Here is a 23,482-nt window from a genome sequence, read left to right as displayed (position 1 = left end):
GACCGGAGTTCGAGACCCCTGCCCTAATGGGTTGTAATTTCAGTTGTGATGTCAACAAGTAAAGCAACCGTTCCAGACTTTCAAAAAAATAATCAATTGCGGTTACATGCAAAAACTTATTATATATGGTAAACTATTACATGGCAGTTATGCCTGCATAAGTCAATGAAGTGACAAAAAAATATCAGTTCTCAATGAGACACATTAATAAAACAATAAAACCTTTACACAAATAAAGGCATTTTCACCATGAACTGATACAGCTAAGGCATATGTTGGTGCATAAAATTCACCAGAATTAGGTGTTTGATACTCAAGCTAATGTGCCTCCTCCCGGTGTTCAATATATGCCCAAAAACAGTGCTAATAAAAAGTATTCTCTTTACTTTGCTGCATTCATTTTACCCTCTACCTTTTCAAGCCCTCCAGGGCCTGCTGCCATGAAGCGCCCACCTTCATGATGCTGCCACCACCATGCTTTATGGTGGGGATGGTGGGTTTGTGATGTGGTTCAGTGTTTAGTGTCCACCAAACATAGTTTAGTCTAAAGAACAAAAAGCTTAATTTAGTTCTTATCAGACCAAAGAACCTTCTTCCGCTTGACTCCAGAGTCTTCCACGTGCTTTCTGTTTAATTGAATATAAGCTTTTTTTAATAGTGGCTTTTTCTTTGCCACTCTTCCATAATGTTTCGTTGGAGTGCACAGTTGCTCTCATCTCAACTGCTTAAGCTTGTAACTCTTTCATAGGAGTCATAGGTGTCTTGGTGGCCACTGTCTCTTATCTCTTTTTTGCACAGACACCCAGTTTTTGAGGTCAACCTGCTTTAGGCAGTTGTACGCATGTACCTTATTTCTTTAATTTAACTGAAATTTTCTTATATCCATCCCCTGACTTACATTTTTCAGCAACCTTTTCACAGAGTTGCTTGGAGTGTTCTTTTGTCTTCATGGTGTAGTTACAGCCAGGAGTACTGTTTCATCATCAAATCTTCCAGACACGGGTATGTTTATACTATAATCACTTAATCACGTTCACGGCACTATGATTTTCTCCATTTCACCAATCGAGAGACTTCTAGTATCATTTGGTTGCACCTGTGTTGAATATTGTGAGTCACTTTAAAGGAGGTTAATACTTGCACAACCACATATGTTACATTTTATTTTTTGGATTGGCATTACATTGAAGAAATCTGTTTTCACTTTGACATAAGAGTCGTTTTTTGTAATGTTTTTTTTAAGCCAAATGAAATTGACCATGACTCAATGTTGAAAAGAAACAAAAGGGGAAAACTTAAAAGCATTTTAGCTTTACATCTGTATAGAGTGTTCCTACAAAATGACTTCCCAGTGCTCTTAGACATTGGAATACGAATTATAATTATTATGTGCGCATTACTTCACTCTTCAATGTAGCCTTCACTTTCTTTTTCACTTGCTTCTGGTGTCTAGTGTGCTGCACCCTGCTCACTCCCTCATTGGCAAAGAATGCAGCAGCGTTATTTACAGTAGATGAATCGTACACTCTGGTTCTAGTTGCAGTGTTTATATGGCTGCAGAGGAGCCCTGCCCACACTGGATGCGTAGGATTTTAAATAGCCGTCTCCCTGAGGAGTGAAGAAGTCGGGGTACTCTCATAATTGGCTGTAAAGTTTGTCTATCTTCTGAGTAGGGGGGCTGCCCAGTTAAAGTTTCTTGCTAGTGCGCATGCGTAGAAAACTTTATTCCGCTAACTGTCAAAGCAGAATGTTTTCCTCCTAAACATGGACCAAACTGAGCGAAGAGACCACCGGGTAGCACCTTAACGTCTTCATACTTTACCGAAAACAACACACTACGAGTTTTTGAACTTTTACAGCATTAAAAATCCCTTTACTGTGCCGTTTTTGTGGACTTGAGCACTGTGAGTACAAACACTACCGTCGCTACCAGACGCACTAACTACTATCGGCTGTTAAAGTTGCGAACCTTTAAAAGTTAGCACCAACCTTCGAGAGAAGTCTTATTTAGAGTTATCTTTTTTCACATTTCAGTGTTTATAAAGCGGTATAATTACGAGTAAACAACAAGTATGGTAGTTCCCCTGTCGACTGGTATGGACTAGAACCGGAGGGAAACAGGATTTCGAAGGAGCCGGACAGGTAGCTCCTCCTGTTGCGATGGGCAACCGCGGGATGGAGGACCTGATCCCGCTGGTCAACCGCCTTCAGGACGCCCTGGGCAGCGTGGGGGAGAGCTGCAGCCTCCACCTGCCGCAGATAGCCGTGGTGGGCGGACAGAGTGCAGGCAAGAGCTCTGTGCTGGAGAACTTTGTGGGCAGGTAAGTCACAAAAACATCTCTGCCCTGTATACCCCCCCCACACCACACACACACACACACACACACACACAGAAACACACAGAGTCTCTGTTAACTGCGCCGACTAGATGTGGATTAGCCTCAGATACCAGAGCATTGGTATCTGGGGCTACCATTAATGATAGGACTGCAAATTACAGGTCGATTTAGCTATTAGTTGTTTGGTAAAATGTCACAAAAATGTCGTCCTCAGATGTCTTGCTTTGTCAACAACCAAAAAAATATTCAGTTTAATGTCATTGAGGCTGAAAGAAAACAGAACATATTACATGGTAAGAAGCTGGAATCAGAGAAATTTGTTATTTATTCATCTTTTTAAAAAATTACTCAAACTGATTAATCGCTTAACCAAATAGTTGACAACTAATCATGTTCCTGGAACTTCATTGAAAAGCAACTGAGCTTCTCTTTTAGTTTCTTGAAGATGTTTCACCTTCCATCTGAAAAGCTTTTGGATGAGAGGTGAAGAACCTAAAAGAGAGGTTCACTAGCTTTTTGCTGAAGCTCCCCGGATTTCCATGACCTGGATGACTGAGAATCTACACAGGCTAATCGATTAGTCGTTGCAGCTCTGATTAAAGGGCTCCATCAATATCTAACATTAATAAACCATTAAAAGTAACTTTTAGGTTGCCAGATTGTGTAAAATCCCATTGACTGTTTGGTCGCTGTCCTAGATAAAATTCATTTTCCGTTTCATGCAGAATACAAAGCCTCTATCATGTATAAAATACAGTTATTGGTGCATTTTAGACACATACATACGCAAAACAGTAACTGTAAAAACACAGAAACTGTAAATAAATAACAATATTAAATAGTAAATTTTAAATCTAGCAGCAGACAGAGCATCAGTATGAAGGTTTATTATCATGCTGTAGTTATTGCACTATAAATCAATACATTTATTTTACAAGTTTGATTTAATGGCTACCAGGCAGTGAGAACCCTGTCATTTTCTAGGAATGGGGACCTGTTTTAAAATGGAATTTTACCGAACAAAGAGAGTTAAGCTCTGCCTTTAGGGAAAGATTTACATTGTTCTCTTTAATAATTTATTCTGATGTAGAAAGAATTAGCACTTGTCAAAGTCACCATTAATTAAGCCACGAGTTATAGATCCTATCATATTAATGCAACCTACAAGGAACAAAGACTGTCTTTATATAAAGCTGTTGGTTGCAACTTTATTAGGTCACCCTGAGCAACTCAATAACTTGAATGACCGTCAGAATATTTGTAGCAAACATTCAAATGTATTGTTGTACTTCTTAGTTCCTTGCTAATTGTATTAAAATACTTATACTTAATTTAAAAAAGGTATGTTCTGTAATTGCTGAAAATGTTCTTAATAATGTCTGTAGTTGAATGAGATAGGATTTTGTGACAATCTAGATTTGTAATATACTTTGAAGAGGTTGTTTTGTTAAAAGTAAAGTCATTCAGGCTGTTCAGAGACTGGGAAATGCTTCATTTCACAAAACAGAAACAAAACCCTAAAACAGTTCACTGTGTTCATACCTTCTATATCAGTATTGTGGCTATATTTACCAGTCTGAAGTGGTGGATGCCTGTATGACAGTAGTCAGTACAACAGCTTATCTTATACAGTGAAGGTGTCAGTGAAGGGTGGAGGTTAATATGCTTCCTGAAATGTAGCAGAAGCAGAATGTTACTTAGCTTACAACATAACTAAGCTGAACAGAGCATTGTTGTGTTACATCTTTTTCTGACCTTTAGCAGATTTCAAGGTCCTAAAAATAATGTAGCCCACGAATGAAAAACAGGATTGTTTCGATGAAGCTGAAATGCAACAGAAACACTTTGGTGTGTGATGAGACTAAGTACTTCCATCCTGTCAGAAAGGAATGCCAGAGAGAAAGACAGCAGTTTCTTTGCTTCCCGCAACCGTAGGTGAGACAGTCAAGCTCTGTTTGCGAAAGAAGACATGTGCATTGCCCAGATTGTTTGGCTGTCCAGGCGATAATCTGTGCTATTGCCAGTTACTGCAGCAGGCTGTTAATGGTAGCTTTTCCTGAGGGTGTGTTGATATTTTACGCCAGCCCTTTGTCTTAGCCATGAGTGTGTTATGACACCCGTTTTGTGGAGGACTGTACCAGCTGTGTGATCTGTGACAGGATGTAATAAAACAAATTTCCTGAATCTGATTTTAAAAGGAAAAAGGATGGGCTACTTTTTAGCCTTTGCATTGTGTTCCTTTAAGGTGTTATACTAACTACATTTAGCTTCTGAATATATGTAAGATGGCTGATCTTATGGCAAACATTTTCTTGGCCTTCCTGAGGAAGTTGCTGATATTTTATATCAGGTCAATTAAGGTAAAGCTAATGTATAGGTTTCTATTGCTGCTTCTAGGGCAAACAGGCCCTTCTCCATTAGCACATTTTATAGTTTTAGTTAATTGGCTGTTTGTGTGTACAGTAATTAAAGTGGTGGATTTTTTAAATTAGTCTTTCAGACTATGAGTCAAATCGTAGATGGCATTGTTTGTATTCTCCTCTAACTCAGTCTTTCTCCTCCACCAGAGACTTTCTTCCACGGGGTTCAGGAATTGTCACTCGCAGGCCATTAATCCTCCAGATGCTAAATGCTGAAACAGGTAAGAAAGCTTATAGCATACATTCAACACTACCACCAGATGGCAGTATGATATCTTACACATACTGCATCTGACTGCTGGGTAGGTTCTAAAGATGTCATCCATTTTTTACAACTGTGAGATTGTGTTTTATGTTGTTTGACCAAAAACCGACTTAAATAACAGTTACATATCTGACTGTATTATTCTGAGATCCTATGACCTGACCCACAAAAACTTAAAAAAGCTGCTAAAGTTTTGGTAGATAGGACATACTTGATATTCCAAAGGTGATGTTTTTTTCTTGTGCTCATTATGTGTTACCCCAGACTATGGTGAATTTTTCCATTGTAAGGGAAAGAAGTTCACAGATTTTGACGAGATCCGCGAGGAAATTGAGGCAGAGACGCGCAGACTTACAGGATCCAATAAAGCCATCTCTCCTGTTCCCATCAACCTACGGATTTACTCACCAAATGGTAACACAGTTTGTATTTTGGTGTGTGTCTCACAATCTCACATAGATTCTATTTCTCTGACATAGCTTTGGCCAGTGTCTTCAGTTGTGTGTGTGTGTTGTGTGTGTGTGTGTGTGTATACAGTGCTCAACTTGACTCTTGTGGACCTGCCCGGCATCACCAAGGTGCCTGTAGGCGATCAGCCAGCAGACATAGAGTACCAGATCCGAGACATGATCATGCAGTACATCTGTAAGGAAAATTGTCTCATCCTTGCTGTCACGCCTGCTAACACTGACTTGGCTAACTCTGATGCACTAAAATTGGCCAAGGATGTTGACCCACAAGGTAAGCCACATTTGTGTAGGGGATGATTCATACAGTCTTCGGGCTTTTATGATATCCCGTGATTGTAGCTCTGCACCCTTTTGTCCTTGCAGGGATTTTTTTCAATGAAAATGTTAATCTAAAGTACTAAATATGTTATTTATTCTTCCACTGGTTTCATGTTGCTAAAGCGATAAAACACTTTGTCTCCCATTTAGGTCTGCGCACAATTGGTGTAATCACAAAGCTGGACCTGATGGATCAAGGGACAGATGCCCGGGATATACTAGAGAACAGGTTGCTTCCCCTGCGCAGAGGTGTGCTGCCTGCCTGCCTGCCTATGTATGTGTGTGTGTGTGTGTTTGTGTGTGTGTGTGTGTGCGCAAGTGTGCTTAGTGTGTTGAGCCATCTAGCTGCAGTCAAATCACAATAGAGCCTCTTTGGAGAGGACTAACACAATGATTGTGTCTGTTATCACCAGCCAGACGCTGACTCTCAGCCAAGCACGAAGTTGACTTGGCACTTTATATGACATCACTATAGTGCCACGAAGTGTGTGTGTGTGTGTGTGTGTGTATGCATGCACGCACACTCATTTTTTCTTGTATGTATGTATGCAAGAGTTAAAGAACAAGACTTCATAGTGTTGGTTTGTGTAACAGACAGAAGTGTGGAGTCTGGTAAAATACTAGTCTGCCATTGTATGTGTGAGTGTGAGTGTGTGAGTGTGAGTGAGGCCCGGAAAGAGCCAATGCAGGAGGCTCCCGGCCCGGGGCAGTGTACACACTGGGTAAAGCACCACCAGGTGTTGGCTCCTTCATGCTTCTCCTATAGTGCAAATGCATTAGCCATGGAAGCCCACTGAAATAACTGCCGTAGTAGCAGCATAGAGCTGAAGCATTAGATATGAAGCCTGATGCTATTACATCTATTACTGTGCTAAATAGGGGATTTGGCTCGCTTTGCACAACACACCCTGCTGTTGCACAAACACACACATTTTCTGCAGTCATAATGGAACAAATTGCAGCCTGAGAAGAGTTGAGAGTTGTCTTAGATCCGATTGTTCCTTTCTCTTGCTTATTGTCTTCCTTACAGTGATCACATACTCTTCATTTCCCTTCCATCTCTTCCTTCCCAGGTTACATAGGGGTGGTGAACCGCAGTCAGAAGGACATTGATGGGAAAAAGGACATTCAGGCAGCTCTACAGGCAGAGAAGAAGTTCTTTCTGTCCCATCCGGCTTACAAACACATGGCAGAAACCATGGGGACCCCATTTTTACAAAGAATTCTTAACCAGGTTACAAATGCACACATACACACATAGATATGTATAAACAATATGTGTATGTACTCTTACTGACAATATTTGTTTGCAGCAACTGACAAACCACATCCGGGACACACTGCCAGCCTTCCGTAGTCATCTGCAGAGTCATTTACTGGCCTTAAAGAAAGAGGCTGAAGAGTACGGACAGTATAATCCTGATGATCCTACACGCAGGACCAAGACACTGCTAAAGTCAGTCAGCCATCCTTTCTGTGTGTGTGTGTGCCTATATATTATATTTTCTATTACATATGTGTCTGTATATTTTTCCATGTCTGCATGTTTCGGTCCTCCAGGTTAGTTCAGCGCTTGGCTGTTGACTTTGAGAAGCTAATTGAAGGCTCGGGGGACAAAGTAGACACTGTCAATCTGTCAGGAGGTGCTAGAATCAATCGAATCTTCCATGAGCATTTCCCCTACGAACTGGTCAAGGTGTGCATTTAATTTTGTACATAATTTTTGTTTACCTTTGAGTGTATGTAGTGTTTTGAATATTTTGAGTCCACTAATAGCTGTAATGCTAGTGTTCCTAAGCCAAGTCCTCACCTGTGTCTTATGATGTGCTAAGATTGAGTCTGATGAGAGGAAGCTGCGGCGGGAGATCAACTATGCCATCAGAAACATCCATGGTGTCAGGTGCAGTATCAGGTTCTGAGCATATGGATACTACTTTTGCATCATTGACAGTTTTCTGTCATAACGTCAAATTTTTTCCATACAGGACAGGCCTGTTCACTCCTGACATGGCCTTTGAAGCCATAGTGAAGAAACAGATATCAAGGCTACAGGGGCCATGTACTAAATTTATTGACATGGTCACTCAAGAACTGATCACCACTGTGAACCAGTGTTTTGGCAAGGTATAGATGTGCGTGTGTGTGATTGCAATGTGCTCTACATTTCTTGGTGTCAAAAGTGCCTTATGTCTTATTTGTGGTCTTTTTTCTCTCTATAGCTCAGTTCCTTCCCCAAACTGCGAGATGAGACGGAGAGAATTGTAACCACTGAAATTCGAGAACAAGAGAGCAAATGCAGAGAGCAGGTCATTTGGATTTGCACACTGCATTAAAAATTTGTTTTAGATTGCTGCATTAAGTTATGTGCATTTCTGTTTCTCTAGTTAATACACATCTGCTCTGTTCAGGTTTTGTTGCTTATTGACATACAGCTTGCCTACATAAATACCAAACATGAAGACTTCATCGGCTTCACTAAGTGAGTAACATCATTGGTTTTAAAGTATAAAATTTAACTTCAAACTGTAACAAAGTATGTAAGATGTGCTCTTCTTCTCTCTCAGCGTCCAGCAGGCTTACAATCAAAGCAATAAGAAGAATGTTCCAGGGACGACAGGAAACCAGGTGAGACTTTAAATAGTACTGCATTCATTAAAATCAACATGAGAGGAAAAGTCTGCAGCACTGAAATGCCCTGTACTACACTCTTACCCATGAAAATGAAGACAGTCTGATGATTTTTTCCACCTAGACCATTGGTCCATTGCCTGACTTTTGTTTTCATGAAAGCTCATGACAATTATTTAATGAATTCTAAATAAACCGAGTATAAAACAGTCATGATCCCTAGGAATGCTGCCTTAGCAACTTTTACTGAATATACCTCATACTGCGAACACCCTCAGTTTCCTGCATTTGTCCTCATGCCAAATGCTTTGGCTAGGTCTTTCTTTTTGTGTAACAGATTTTAACTATAACAGTGTGTAATACAGTTTTACCTTTGCTTTCACTTTTTTTTTTAGTAAGAAGAAGTACACTCAGAGAGCAGCCCTCTGCCATGGCCAGTGTACTGTCTGGCAATTGTTAATAAAGTAATCAGGACTGACACCAAAAATTAATTGGCTTTGGTCCACCTCTCCACCAAGTTTCATTTAATTTGGCTGTGGTAGTTTTTGCATAATCCTGCTGACAGACAGACAAATGGCACTGAAGCCGTACATCGGTCTAAATGAGGAACAATTCCCTAAATCTTAATGTAGAGTTAAAATGACAAAGTGTGTGGTCACATGAACATACCAGTCATAGCAGTTTTCATCCTTTTTTTGGTCTTTTTTTTATGGCTGATCTGAATAAAAATCTGATCTGTGACTTAAAAGCTGTAGCATGATTGGAGATTTGCCTTCCGTTGCACTTTTAGCTATTACTGTTAATCTTCTTTACCATTTAGAATGGTCTATGCTAGTGTTTAAAACAAACATGCTCAAAAGTGACAATTTTCTGCAGAATGGGAGTGTGAGTTCCCTCCATCTATCTTGTTTTACAGTTACATCACAGTCCCATGTGTTGTGTGTTAATCAACAGTAATCAGCATTCATTGCTGCAGATAAATGGGAATTTTTTTCCTTTTAATGAGCAAGAGTTAGGCTCCAGAAACGCAACCATAGTTGATCTTGGCTTTTCAAAGAAAACAAGTCAAGTTAAAATAATGTATCTGTTATGATTAATGCGCAACATAATATGTACGTGACATATTTGAAAACAGGGATAATTAAAAACAGGGTTCAAGTATGATTGGATTTAGTTTGGAACCTTGATGTATGATGATGATGATGATATTTGTTGAACAGCAGTATATTGCAACCACAGCTTAAAAAATAAAAAAAGAACATTAGTTATTTGCACAGTCTCTATGGTTGCTTTGATAATAGTTAACCATAAAATGATCGATAACAGTGTCATCTTCCAAAAAACGTTAATGCTGCTACTTCATCTCCTGTTTTTCTCCAGGGTGTGGCCCCTCCTTCAAGTCTAATAGTAGGAGACCAATCTCTTCAAATCTTCTCACTGCTGCCTCTGCTGGAGATTAGTGTGTGCAGGAGTCAACCTTAAGGGTTGTGGGTTGGCATGCCACTGATTACAGCAAACATGCACTTTGGCAAAATGGTTCCTTGTAGCTCTATTAATCATGTTTTTCATCATCTGCAACTGCTTATGTCACAACTTTTTATCGGTTATTCTTGTGTACAGTACTCTCTGCGTCCTAACCTAATAGTCCTTATCTTTCACAGTTCTCCTGTTCTATAAATATCTACAGATGTCAAAATGTTCCTCACTTGCAGGATGTGCTTGTCGTTTCTTGGTATTATGTCCTATTTCCTGAAACTTTACTCTTTGCACATCTTTCCTCTACAGTGTCTGTCACCCTTTGCCCGGTCTCTTCCATCCTGTTGTTTTTTTTCCCAAATCTTCTTTCTAGGCTGATTTTTTTGTCTTTACTTGTATATCAAGTGTTCTCTTTTCTATCCACCGGTGGTCAGTGAAATTTGTGGATGAATGCACACAACTCCATATCTAAAATGGTATTTTCTCTTTCAGTTTCAGCTGTTTCTGACTTTGACTTCTTACTTTCATTAGCAAGGTCCACTCTCCTTGTACGACCTGCTTTGTATACCTTATTAGCAGTTCTTATAAATCTTTCTTCTCAACATTGTTTTTGCTGGTTCTGTTGCAGTTTCCTTACTTATGCTTATGTCTGCTGTGTAGGTCATACGAAAGGGCTGGCTGACCATCACTAACATTGGCATCATGAAAGGCGGAGCCAGGGAATACTGGTTCATCCTCTCTGCAGAGACCCTGTCGTGGTTCAAGGATGATGAGGTGAGGCCTTCACATTTATATATTTACCCTCTGAGTGCCTTTTCTGCTTATTATGCTTAATTGCCAAGACAGGTTAATATTTTGACTGATGTGGTCGGTGTTAAATATTTATGAAAATAGTGAAACCAAAACACAGCAGTACACTTAAGTCACCATGAGTTTATTAAAACATATCCCAGGTGGAAATAGCATGCTTCCCTGGTAGGTTCAAAGAATTAAGTAGAAGGGCAATAGTTTATTGGTTGATATCGTTATCACAGCTTCAATAAAGCCCCTGCTGGTATATTGAAGTAGGTGGCAGAGCTGTCCTCGAGTGTCTGTGTTCTGATGTCAGTGGGGCTGCCATCTGTCTGCCTGTCTGTGCCTGCTGTACAGGAGCAGAAGGTCTGCACAGCAAGTGTAGACAGGCAGACACACCACAACACTCTCATCCTGTCACAGTTGATGTCATGGGAAGAGGGAAGGGAGAGAGATCAGAGGAGGGGAAACACATTGCATCATTTGTATATGGATACAAACAAGAACCTGTAAACATTCACATCTGGATGAAAACACTGTAGATGGATAGTTAACATTTGTAAGTATGACGTTGGTGATGGAATTGAGTTGTATTGTTTGACAGACTGAGAATTGAGTGGTTGGTAGCAACAATATGTAGGATGCTTTCACAAATGAGTTATTGCGCCTGGTAACCGCTCTAAAATAGTTTCAAGGCCCTTTTTGGTATGTAAGCTTTGTGGCGTGCACAGCTAAAAGGGCATCTTAAACCCCCATTTCTCTGCTCAACTCGCTGTTTCTTTTCTCTTCTGCCACCTGGACCTGCAACTGAACCCCACCATTCCCCCCATTCATTCCTCTGACACCCCTCCTCCCTCCTCGTCCTGCTCTCCCCTCACTCTTCCCCCTTACTCCCCCTTTTCTTCCTCTTCTGGGAGTTTAGGCATTTGGAGCGGCTCACTCTGACACAGCTGGAGCTGCCCCAAGCCAAACTAAGATGCACACACATGCACACACATTGGACAGAGTTGTATATACAGTATACAGTACACATGCAGACTCTGATGTAAACAAAGTGGCATGCAAATAGTGGAGAAAAATATACACTCAGTCAGACAGACACATGGTCACTTTTCAGATAAACACTGGATCGCTTGAACACTGTGTTCCAGACACAGCCCCAGGCATGCATATTGTACACACACGGTGTTATAGGTTTCCTCTTGCTGTCAGTCCCTTGCTAAGCATCAACTCACTCATACACACAGACTTTTGCACATCTGCAAGAAATAATACAAAGGCAGGCAAGCAAATATCTGTCGACCACATCAGAACCTCAAACTTTGGCTGTCTGCAGATCACAATGGGACACATATGCTTCACTACAAGGATTAAAGCTAATATGGAAGTCTAAATCTTATTAATTAATTTCAGTTCTGTTGACTAGTCGTTTAATCTTCGCACCTCCTCACTATCTTGGAGGGGTTATCAGTTGTTTATGTGTTTGGAAGGCTTGAGTGCTTTTTCAGTCAACCATGTTATCACAGGAGATCAGATCTACAGGCTTTTCACATGCATCTCAGTGCGCACACACACACACACACACACACACACGCGCGCGCAGTCACACAAGCCAAGCTTCTGCTTCTTCTCTCTTACAGTTCCCGCTTTCATAACTCCCCGCCCACACTACCTCCACAGACATTTCTTTAACTACTGCCCCCCTTTATTTTCTCTTTCTTTTGCCTCTGTTGCCTTTTACTCCTCCTTTCTCTCCCTCTCTCCCTCTGTCTCACCCTCTTTCTCCCCCTTTCTGTGGTTGGCAGTCTCCCTGGGACTGTGCACATTCCTGGCTGGAAAATCTGAAGCTTTGTCCAAACACCAGCTTCCAAGATCTGCCCAGAGAAATCCCACATGGCTGTTTCTACACTGCAGACCTCCCCTTTTGACTCCCCCTCTCTCTCTCCTCTCAAACTCCTCCACAGTCTCTCTCACAAATCCCCCTCTTCCCCCACTTCACCCCCAAAAGATTCCCCATTTGCAGCCTCCCCTCACCATCCCTGTGTCGATTACTTCCATACACACAATTTTGTAACCTCTTTGAGGCCGTGCATTGCATGCGCTGCAATATTTGTACCCTGCGTTGACCTCATACTCAGAGTGCAGCATAATAGTTCAGAGTTTAATCTCCACAGCACACTGAACAGACATACATTCCTTCACCCCTCTACTGCCAGAGCTCCACCAGGGAGCGTGAAGAAAAACAGACGGCTCATGCCTATATACTTAATCTACATGCACTCGTCTGTGTGTACGTGTGTGAGGCCTGTTCCATATCTCAAATCCATTAGTCTCCAGAAAGGGGAGACACAGCTTCAGACACAGCAGCTCTGATGTATGATCCTTCACGACCACCCCGACACCACTTGGGAATATGACATACACACACATACACTCATGCATATACAAAGCAGTGCCACGATGTCTGTGAAAACAAGAGTTATCACATGGATGCACATGCAGAAATCCAAATTATGGAATGCGTGAGGCATTCTGTGGGAAAAACAGTTAGTTTAGAGATTCTCTGCAAGGAATGCGTGTAAAAGAAGTTTAACTAATTAGCTGATTTGTAGCTTTCTAGGTTTGTAGCCTTAAAAATTGTTAAACAATGGTTAGCCACAGGTTATATCTTCTCTTGAGTATGAACCCCTCGGCCTTAAACATATGTTTCACTTGCGATTAACAGAGCCGACAAATGCATCAAAATGGATGAGATGTTACGTGACTTAGTATAGAGTTGATCACGATGTTTAAAGAAATGAAAGCTTTGATCACGTGTACAGGTTCAAAAGGCATTTGCACATTTGCAAGCAAGAAACATCAGAGAATATTAGACGCTATATTAGCCGCATTACGTGCAGGTTTTCATGTTATCCTGAATCTTGTGCATATGCAGATGTTATTAGTGTAGGCTGCTGAGGCACTTCCTTGCACAGTCTAACCAATGTGCAGACTACTGTACACCAGTAAGATCCTGAACAGGTAGTCTGAACACTGGGATGACGGAGCAGGACCCTTTCTCACTTTCTCTTCGGCCTCGCCTTTCCCATCTCTGGCTGTTTGCTAGCAGTCCTGCCTGAGGCGGAGGGGAGTTGGCAAAAGGTTTCCGCTGTTATTCTCTTCTTTTTTTATCCGGCCTCAACGCTGGGTCGCAGGGCAAGAGGTCTGCACACACATCAGACATCCACTCCTATGGGTGTCCCTCCGTCAGAGATGTTCGCGTATCTCGAGTCGGCCGTCCGCAGGGCTGTGTCCCGGCGTAGTATCCAGTCTTGACGTGGCACATTTACTCATTCAGCTAGGGATCTGCCTGTTCAGTCAGGGAAGGCATAAGGAAATAAGGGGAGTGAGAGAAGGAGAGAGAGTTAGGGAGGAACTTAGCAGCCATATATGGGTTGATGGGACCCATGGGGAATCGACTTTGGAGTGGTCTGCAGTTTCTCCCCACTTCTTCTGCACACTCTCCCCTGCTCTCGGTGTTCCTCAACGTTTCCCCATCTACTTTTTTGTGAAATTTACCTCCCTCTATCCCTCTATCCACCTCTATCCCTCCTCTTCCTCTCTTTCTCATCTCTACTTTCTATTTCTACCCCATCAGAGCACCCTATACTCGCTCCAGTCTCCTCCCCCTCCGTCTAAAGCGATCCCAGATGTTGCTGTATGAGCGCCAATCGCGTTCTGTCATTTTTTTTTTCAGCCTCTGTTACAGGAAGTGGGCCCCTTTGGAAAAAAGGAAAGGGGAGCGAAGGAAGAGAGTCGTAGGGTTCAGGGGAGCACTGGGCGAGGGAAGACCAAAATGTACTACCAGCATAGTCACATCTCTTGCCACATGTGTGCACGTGCTCACACGCAGGCTTGCATGTGTGCATCTACTCACACAGATAACATCCAAGATTTTTACGACATCTTCTTTTGCAGACATGTTTTATTTTCTGTGGATGTCACCTTTCTCTTTCATCTTCTTCTTTCTTTATACCACATCCATTGCTCCTACAGCCAGCCTTTCTGGAAGGCCCCTTCTCAAAGGTTAGACAGAGCAAGCAGGCTGGGGAAGAGAAACGAGGGGGAAGGGCTTCACTTGAGGAGAAATGTTGTGTTAGAGCTTGAGTCTGAGTAATGACTTTCACATGTGGGCCCGGCCTTCTCTCCCTCCTTTTTTTGTATTCCTTCTCTCATTCCCTCCCTCCCTGCTTCTCTGTACCCTGCCTCCATTCTGTCTGGTTCTCCTCACATTGGCCGCTCCGCTCCTCCAACTGTTCTCTGTCATTCATAAGTCCCCATGGTGATGACAGACTATAGACTTATGGCATCTCTTTCCCCTTCTCTCTCCCTCCTCCACTGTCTCTCTTTCACTAGTTAGTGGGTTGTTAATGTGAATCAGTCTGACAGTCAGACACATCATCCTATATGAACTCGGATGCTCTGCTAGCACAGTGTTCCACATCTCCTGTTCACCTCGCCTTCTGACATTTTTCCCATTACAGTTCAAGTTTCTTGGCCCCTCTTTCTTCTCTAGGCGCAGGCTGAAAAATATTAACCACCAGACACAACTATTTTAGCCGAAGCCCCCAAGTGAACTGGCCCCAGTCTCTGTTGTTTTTTGCTATCAACACCTGTGTTGCTTCTCTGTGATGTCATATTTTACTCTGCATACCTCTGTCAAATGTTATCTTTCTATATTCTGTCTTTTCTAGGAGAAGGAGAAGAAGTACATGCTTCCTCTGGACAACTTGAAGCTCAGAGATGTGGAGAAGGGCTTCATGTCTAGCAAATTTGTTTTTGCTATCTTCAACACAGAGTTAAGGTTTGTGTCTGCGTCTGACTCAAGGCATGTGTTTTTTTTTTTAATGTGCTCCTGTTTGTTGAGTGAGTGTGTGAGTCAGAAAAGGGAGTTCTGTTCTTGTCACCTGTTTGCTGAAATTTTGGTCATCTTTTACAAGGGTGGACGTGTCAGAGGAGGAAAGGGAGAGGGTGTCGGTGTGGTGTTTTGCCCTTCCTCTGACCTCTTCCATTCAACTTTGCCACCTGAACTGAAAGGATATCCAGTGGGTACTGGAGTGGGTGTATTTTTTTCTGTCTCTGAGTATATTCCAGGCTGTTGAGGGCAGGGCTGGGATTGAATTTGCTGGGTTTATGTGTGTGAAACAGATTGAGAAAGACAGAGAGACAAAGGGAGAGCATGAGAGAAGAGAGAGAGTGTGTTTAGGAGCTGGAGCTGGCCCAAAGCCTGGCTGATTGTACCAGAGCATGTGGGCTTTGTTTATAATTCTGTGCTATGCTGCATTCGGACACACAAACTGGATTCGTAAGTGCATGTGTGCATTTGCACACGTGTGTATGTGCCCTTGCAAAGAGTGTGCGTATAGACCGCAGCATACCGACGGCAGGCTCATTAAGCAGCTAATCAAAGCCAGAGAGCTTGGATCAGAGATGAGGCTGCTCTTGTTTGGAAAGAATTGCTCGACTCACCACAAAAAGGAGGGAGAGAGAAGAATTGGAAGGGTTGAGAGGAGAAAGAAAGCGGGAGAGAGAGTATCAGAGCCATCGGCCAGGAATGTGTCAAAGTCTGTCCTGTGGCGCCCCCCCTTCCCCAACCCTCCCTCTTTTCCTGCGCCCTCACTCTCTCTGTTTCTGTGTTAGTATGTGTGTGTGTTGGGGGGGGCAGACATTGCAGTGGCTTTGTCTCTGTCTGACAGTAATCAAAAACCTCAGGAAACTCTTCAAATCTAAAGCAGTCAGGGCTCTGCAGAAATTCCTCAAGAGGAGTGAAAAAACTCACACGGGCCATGAGCTGACGAGAGGGTAGCGAAGAGGACGAGAAAAAAAAATGTTGATGCTGTTGATCAATCAGCTTAGAGAACACTTTTAATGTATGAGAATGTTAGTTTCCTGATCTTAGTGTAATAGCACTCTAGTATTGTCATGGTTGGCCTGGCTCCTTGCTTGTTAGGCACCACGCCCTGACTTATTAGCCTCACCCATCCTAGCCCAGTCATAAGCACACAAACTGAAAGCCTATTTCTTGATCTTTCTACATAGCTCTAGGTTGCTGTAGTCTGTCCGATTTCTGTCTGCGTTTCTGTTGTCTCTCATACACGCAAAGGTTTCACATATTTGAGGTTAATTGCTATGTGTTCTGAATGTGAGAAGGGAACAACAAAAGGAGGAAAGAAACAACTGAGTGATTAAAGAAAAATGTTTAACAGATGGGCCACAGCCTGCTCCAGATCCTTTGCTTGTTTCTTAACTTTTCTGTGCTGCCTCCACAGCCAAGACATAGAGATAGGTTAGAGAGACATTAGCGGAAAGAGAGAAGGAAAGAGGAGCTTGGGAATCAACAGTGAGAAAATACATGACGGTGATAAAAGCTGCAGTGAGATGCACCATGTCAAGCGGGGCATTTGGGGAGAAATAAATTTTGACTGTTTTATTTTCTATGTGCACGTGTGGATCTGCTTGCTGCAAGTGCTTGTGTTCGTCTTTGTGTCTTTAACATTTTTCAGTGAATCCTTCTCTCTGTGTTGTTTTTGCTATCACACCATTTTAGATGTAATTCTGGGGAGTTTGGCCTGACTTACTATATGTTATCTTCCACCAAGAACTTTTATTCATTCTGTGATTCCCTACAAGGGGCTGACCCACATGGGTTTACATAAAACCTAATGGCCTTTGCTACCCGTGTATCAAGTCATTTACGCAAGATGCGGGAATAGGACACAGGTCAGCCAGTGGACCACTTAAACAAGCCTTTATACAGTACATTAGATCAGGCTGTCGCAGTTGTACGGTGCTGTGTTACTAATTTTGTTGAGATGTTGGTTGAGATTTAGTTGCTTTTTTTTTCTCCATAAATTTTGGAAGAGACTAATAGCTGAAATTACACACAAACTCTTCAACATTCACAACACATATTGCTCTATAATACAGACTGAATGATAGAACCTCTGACAAGTGATTAGTGTAACTGCAACATTTGCAGTGTAAGAGAGAAAGTTGCAACATTCACTTTCATTTTTATGCAAACACAAGAAGTTATACATTTTGTGTAGAAACAAAATGGTGCTTTTAATAGGTTTACATGTAACACACACAGCTGCCCTCGTCTCAGTAACACTTGACTCGTAAAGTAGCACAGGACCAGAGTGAAGAATGTATATTAAAAAATATGAAACGATCACCAATGCTGTGAAATCATCCATTTCTGGCCTCAGTGTTCTTTTAAAAATATACTACACTATCTGATAAAAGTGAATTTGGGTCATAACTAAAACTCTGGTTGTTGCAGCTACACAGAGTTTACCAAAACAAAATGGGTCGTTTTTGTATACACCGGTTAGCCACAACATTAAATCCATTGACAGGTGAAGTGGGAAACATTGATCATCTTGTTAGAAGGAAAAGCTCGGCTGGGAAACTCCCAGTGTGTGGTGTGGCAGGACAATCCACCCCGTCACACCACACAAACTGCTTTAGGAACACAACAAAGTACTCAAGGCATTGACTGGGCCTCCAAAACTCCCCATATCTCCAATCTGATCAAGCTTCCATGAGTTAAGCAGGAGCAAGAAGCCTGATCCACGGAGGCCCATCTCCAAAACCCACAGGACCCAAAGGATCCACTGTTTTAGCAGCACAACGAGGCTCTACACATTGTTAGGCAGGTGGTTTTAATGTTGTGGCTGATCAGCAAGCATTGCGCTGTCGTTTCTCTGGAGCACCAGAGCGAACAATCTACCAGAGACATCTGCGTGATTCTGGTATGTTTTCATGACAGTAAAGTAAGCACTGGGCCAATCTCCCCACATCTTGGTGTATTTGTTAAGGTATGTAAGTTTATGTGTGTGTTACTCTGCATTGTGGAAAGCACCCTTGAGTTTTGGGTGTTATTACTGTATATATTTTGGAGACATTTGACAGGAATGTAATGAATTGCAGGAACGTGTACAAGGACTACAAATGCCTGGAGTTGGCCTGTAACTCTCAGGAGGAGCTGGACAGCTGGAAGGCTTCTCTGCTTCGAGCCGGAGTGTACCCCGAGAGAGTCGCTGTTAGTACTCTGACCCTCAATTCAACCTAATTAAACCCAACCCTGACCTTAGCTGTGGGGAGCTGCACCTGTCTGCGCCTCACCTTTGTGCTCTCATTCCCTTCGCTGACCCTTAAACCCTCGCTGTAACCCCTTACCCCTCTCTCTCCATGTTCCCCCTTTTCTCCCCCCCTCGCCAAAGCGAAAAAGCAAGTCCCCCACCCCTTCATCCCGCTCTGTCGTTGGTTCTTTAGCGCAGCATTCTTGGTCCATGATGTCACTACAATATGCGTGTATGTGTGTGTGTTCCAGTCTGTTTCTAATCAGCAGTTCCTCGTCCCTCACCCGCTCCCCCCTTCTCTTTCTTCTGCCCACTCCTCCTTACCTCCCTCTTTTGTGTTCCCTCCATTCTGCTCTCCTTGTTCTTATGCTATCGAACGTGTTTCTTCTAGTCACCAGAATAGAATAGATGTCAAGATATGGCAATACACATGATCTTTTATCGCTTCATGAATCTGTATTAGCATGAAATTACCAGCTGTGTGTTATCTCAGCAGTCCCTGTAGCACAGTGCTGTACATTATTGGTTAAAAATGTAAGGACTATCAGCTGTACGTATATATCCCAACTTGTCTGCCTGTCACTTAGGTGGACGGTCAGGGAAATGGAGCTCCTGAAAACTTCACAGACCCCCAACTGGAGCGTCAAGTGGAAACCATTCGTAGCCTGGTTGACTCCTACATGAGCATCATCTATAAGACCGTCAGGGACTTCATGCCAAAGACTATTATGCACCTCATGATCAACAGTGTAAGCAGTCCAAACCACACACTTAACTGTTAAGTAACGTTCCCATTTCTTTAACTCCCTTTAAGCCTCTGAACTCCTGTGCACTTTCTGGGCATTTTTTGTCACTGTGGGCTTGTTTTTTCACTTCAATTCAAAGTCCCACACCTCTATAAAAACAGCACAACCATGGCAAGAAGTGGAGCGGACTAAAGTTTAACAAAGTTAAACTGCCATAAATATTTTTTTAAAAACAGAAGACAGACAGAATTTTTTTTTGTTGTTTATGTTACAAAAGTTGCAAAGAAATGAAATCAACATGTGCAACATTTTTTTCAGGTAAAACTAACACAGGAAGAAATGTACTACTTTCATTTTTAATTTGTTTCAATTAGTTTTGTTTCTGTACTTGCCTCGTCTCTGCTCTGTGTAAACACAGCCTGCAGTTCAGCCCAGTTCAAAAAGTCCCTGAATTTTTGTCATATGATGTGTTCGCCACAGCTGAGTCATTAAAGGAGGGCAGAATTTTTGTTTTTTTCCAGACTCTGGTTCTTGTAAACGATTTGTTTTTTGCTGAAAGTTTGGATGAGACATGTAGAATAAAGGGATTTTGATTAAATATTACAGTTTGAAGCTTAGATTTGAGCATGTTTTCTGATGGAACAGCACCTCACAGGCAAGTAGCTCAGGAACTGTTCTGACAACTTTTTCTGTTTTTACAGTTTCTGGCCCTGTTAATAGGTGACAGGTTCTGGATTTCAGAGGGTTAAATTGTTGTACCAGCTGAAAGCTCCCTTGTGATCCAGCAAAACCTGCTCTTTCTCTCTTTTTGTTTCTCAGACTTTTTGAAGTAACTTTGTTTGGCAATACTGTTTGTCATAACTTTTAACTAGAATCTGTGCTCCTTTGTTTAACAAGTGTGTTCACATTTGATCATATTTGAGTGACTAGAAAAAAGAGAAACCTTAGTGGAAAAATAAAAAACTAAAACATTTTTCGCCACACCTTTAAGAGTTTAGAATCATAAGAATCCAAATCAAAGTAAAATATCACTTTACAAAGTCTGCAGTTTAAGTTGTCACAGCAGTTTATAATCCCTTGCTGTAGGTGAAGGAGTTCATTAGCTCTGAGCTCCTGGCTCAGCTCTACGCTCTGGGAGAATGCTCAGTGCTGATGGATGAGTCACCAGAGCAGCAGCAGCACCGGGTGGAAGTTCTCAGCAAACATGCAGCCCTGAAGGAGGCGCTCGCGGTCATTGGAGAGATCTCCACTTCTACCTGCACCACTCCGCTGCCTCCACCTGTAGACTCGTCCTGGATACAACCCTCCAGGTACACACAGCGGTGCACACACAGATGCATGCAGTAAACGTATATGTACAACTTAGGGCAGTCACTTAAGGTTCTTTTCTCTACCCAGCCTAAGTCCTCCTAAAAACTCAGGCAAGCCAGTGATTCGTGGCCATGCTCCACCTGCTCCTCGGGTGCCTCACACTGGACACAAAGCTTCCCCCGACGGCTTTCAGCGGCTCACTGTTCAACACAGCCGTGCCCCAACCAGTGTGCCAAGGTGACTCTGAAAATAAAACCCGACCTGTTGTTTCACAATGCCCTCCAGGTTCTCCCGGGCCTGGCACTTATGCACTCACAAGTACACAATCAAACGTTCCTCTACAGCAGCGCAGGGTTAGAGAAAGTTGTTATTTGAGCTGGGTGGGGGTCTGCTGGAAAATGTGTTTCTCATATTCTCCTTCCCATCAGCCTCAGTAGACAGGACTTCTCTCCGTGCAGCTTTCTACTGGAGCCAGAGACAACAGGCTGAGCGCTTTGTCAAGTTTTCATCTTTCTCTCTGTCCCACATCCCCCCCTTTTCCCGCTTTTCCTCTAGCATACATTTGTTTTATTGCCTTCCTCAGTTTCCCTCATGCAATAACCGTTATTTTTCCTTTTCCCCATACCTCTTTTTCTTGTACTTTTTCTTCACTTCTCCTCTTTCACTGGTTCCTCCCCTGCTTTTGGCCTGTCTCTCCTTTTTCTCTCTGCCCCATTTCCTCTGTGCTCTCCAATGGTTCTTTAGGTTCTTTCCCGCATAGTCTCTTTGCTTTCCTGAGTCTTTCCATCCAAACTTATGCCTCTCTGCCTCCCCTATAGATATACAGTGCATGAAATGTGAGGTTACTTTCATATGTCTATTTCTTGTTTTTATATTTATTCTCTCCAGTAAAAAATCTACTGATGCTGGACGCTGGCCATGACTTGTGTAACAAAATGTGTGGCCTTATTGGCAAATAAAAGATGGAAGAAATTGTACTGGGAACAACTGTGAACCCTGATTCATATCATCATGTGTATCCTGTAGTAATAATCGTTTTCCATCACCCTAATTCATATTTTCCCTCTTTTTTTCTTCCTTTAAACTCTGACCAACCCATCTAACATTCTATTTACTCATGTGATACTTTTCATTTCTTTTATGACAACATCCTAATTCATTAATCCTATGCCACGTTTCAGCACTCCTCCCTGCAGTCCCGCTACAGTTTTATAGACAAAGCAGACTTTGCACTTTAAATATTTGGATTTGTTTGAATTTTTTTTGTTGTTTTTGTTGGAAAAATGGGCATAGAAAGGTGGAAAGCTGATATGCAAGCCTCTGACTGATCCAGTGAAAATCCAGAATACAGCTATGATAAGGGATTCACAGACATTCTGTTAATATGGTATTATATCGAACCATGCGGCATTGTAATATCTTTGATGTGGTCTTCTCTCTAGGAGGCATCCCCCAGCGATCCCAAACGTCAAATAAGTCTCTTCTGCTCAGGACTCCATTACCCATCTGCCCCCTCTTCCAGCTGCAGCTGAGTGCTACCCAGAGAAATCCCACAACCTGCCTGATGTGTAATCCAGCTGAAGCACTATGCTGGGCTTCTCCCCGTCTCCTCTGGGAGCTGCAGTCTGCAAAATCCACTCCGTCCTGAGTCTGCTTTGTACATAATACATTGGCCATAAACGCTGGAATGTGCGCGACTGTCTGCTGACTTCTATCAAGTGCCTGAACTTTGTGTAAATAAATTTTAAAAAATACCAAATTCAATTATTCTGCTAAAAGAGAATACAAATGCACTGTTTTTACTGTTTGTGAATAAACAGGTATTTTATTTTTGAGCATGTATCCTGGTTTCTTACTATTTGTGTTCTTGGTATCACTCAAATTAATCACTATTCTTGTTTTTCTCTCTCACTTCCCACTAAAAGGTTTGACTTTTGTGGCAGGAAGACTGCATACTGAGCAAAGAGTTGGTTTAAAATTCATTTAATTTATTTCCTTTTGCTGGTGGCATAGCACGGCTTTAGCAGTTTGCCAACTATAAGCACTTAGTAAGGAGCTCATGGATGTTGTATGGGTGTCCACAAACATAGTTACACAACTACTAACTAAACCGATTAAAAACGTGCATGCAAATTAGTTTGTTGAGTGACAAACTAAAATTATTTATGTTCACAAGAGTATAGCAGATACTTTTTATGATAATTAAAAGATTATATATATATATATATATTAAAATTATTTATGTTCACAAGAGTATAGCAGATACTTTTTATGATAATTAAAAGATTATATATATATACACATATATATATATTAGTTTACTAGAATCCAGCAGTTGATGTTGATGATAATTATCAGATTTTATCTTTTTTTTTTAAATCATTATTTGATTTTTTTTTCTGCTTCAATTATAAGAGAGCATAAAAAATATTTTAGCTGAATCTAAAAGGATTTACGTTCACTAGAATGTACTAGATAATGTTCATAATTATTATGGATTTTTTAAAATTAGGTATTATTTAGTGTTTTCTGTGCTTCAAATAGTATATAAAATATTTTTGTTGAGTGACCAACTAAAATTAAGTTTTTAC

General features: G+C 41.8%; 1 protein-coding gene across 4 annotated transcripts; it reads left to right on the top strand.

The window, feature by feature from the left end:
* The first annotated feature begins 1,712 nt into the window (after window positions 1-1,712).
* dnm3a (dynamin 3a) lies at window positions 1,713-22,726 on the top strand. Of its 4 annotated transcripts, XM_008277432.1 has the most exons (22): window positions 1,717-1,904; window positions 2,035-2,321; window positions 4,907-4,980; window positions 5,289-5,438; window positions 5,562-5,765; window positions 5,963-6,061; window positions 6,886-7,046; window positions 7,126-7,268; window positions 7,373-7,508; window positions 7,645-7,712; window positions 7,798-7,936; window positions 8,032-8,118; window positions 8,221-8,291; window positions 8,377-8,437; window positions 9,821-9,847; window positions 10,577-10,690; window positions 15,442-15,551; window positions 18,683-18,794; window positions 19,422-19,583; window positions 20,667-20,890; window positions 20,979-21,128; window positions 22,334-22,726. In XM_008277432.1, exons 2-22 carry the CDS (start codon window positions 2,161-2,163, stop codon window positions 22,365-22,367), a joined length of 2,487 nt encoding a protein of 828 aa, XP_008275654.1. In that variant the 5' UTR covers window positions 1,717-1,904; window positions 2,035-2,160; the 3' UTR covers window positions 22,368-22,726. The 4 variants fall into 4 exon arrangements, with proteins under 4 accessions (XP_008275656.1, XP_008275654.1, XP_008275653.1 ...); XM_008277431.1 differs by having other exon boundaries at window positions 1,717-2,321; XM_008277433.1 differs by lacking the exon at window positions 9,821-9,847 and having other exon boundaries at window positions 1,717-2,321.
* The last annotated feature ends 756 nt before the right edge of the window (window positions 22,727-23,482 follow it).

The sequence above is a fragment of the Stegastes partitus genome, unplaced genomic scaffold (genome assembly GCF_000690725.1).
Source record: "Stegastes partitus isolate 25-593 unplaced genomic scaffold, Stegastes_partitus-1.0.2 Scaffold98, whole genome shotgun sequence".
Taxonomy (NCBI): Eukaryota; Metazoa; Chordata; class Actinopteri; family Pomacentridae; genus Stegastes; species Stegastes partitus.
Note: the sequence above shows the minus strand (reverse complement) of the source record. Positions and strands in the feature narration are given on the sequence as shown.

Coding starts and splice junctions, on each gene's coding strand:
- dnm3a (XM_008277432.1), top strand. CDS start 2,161: ATGGGCAACCGCGGGATGGAGGACCTGATCCCGCTGGTCAACCGCCTT. Junction 7,509..7,644: donor TCCCCTACGAACTGGTCAAG/GTGTGCATTTAA, acceptor TGATGTGCTAAG/ATTGAGTCTGATGAGAGGAA. Junction 21,129..22,333: donor GCCCCAACCAGTGTGCCAAG/GTGACTCTGAAA, acceptor TCTTCTCTCTAG/GAGGCATCCCCCAGCGATCC.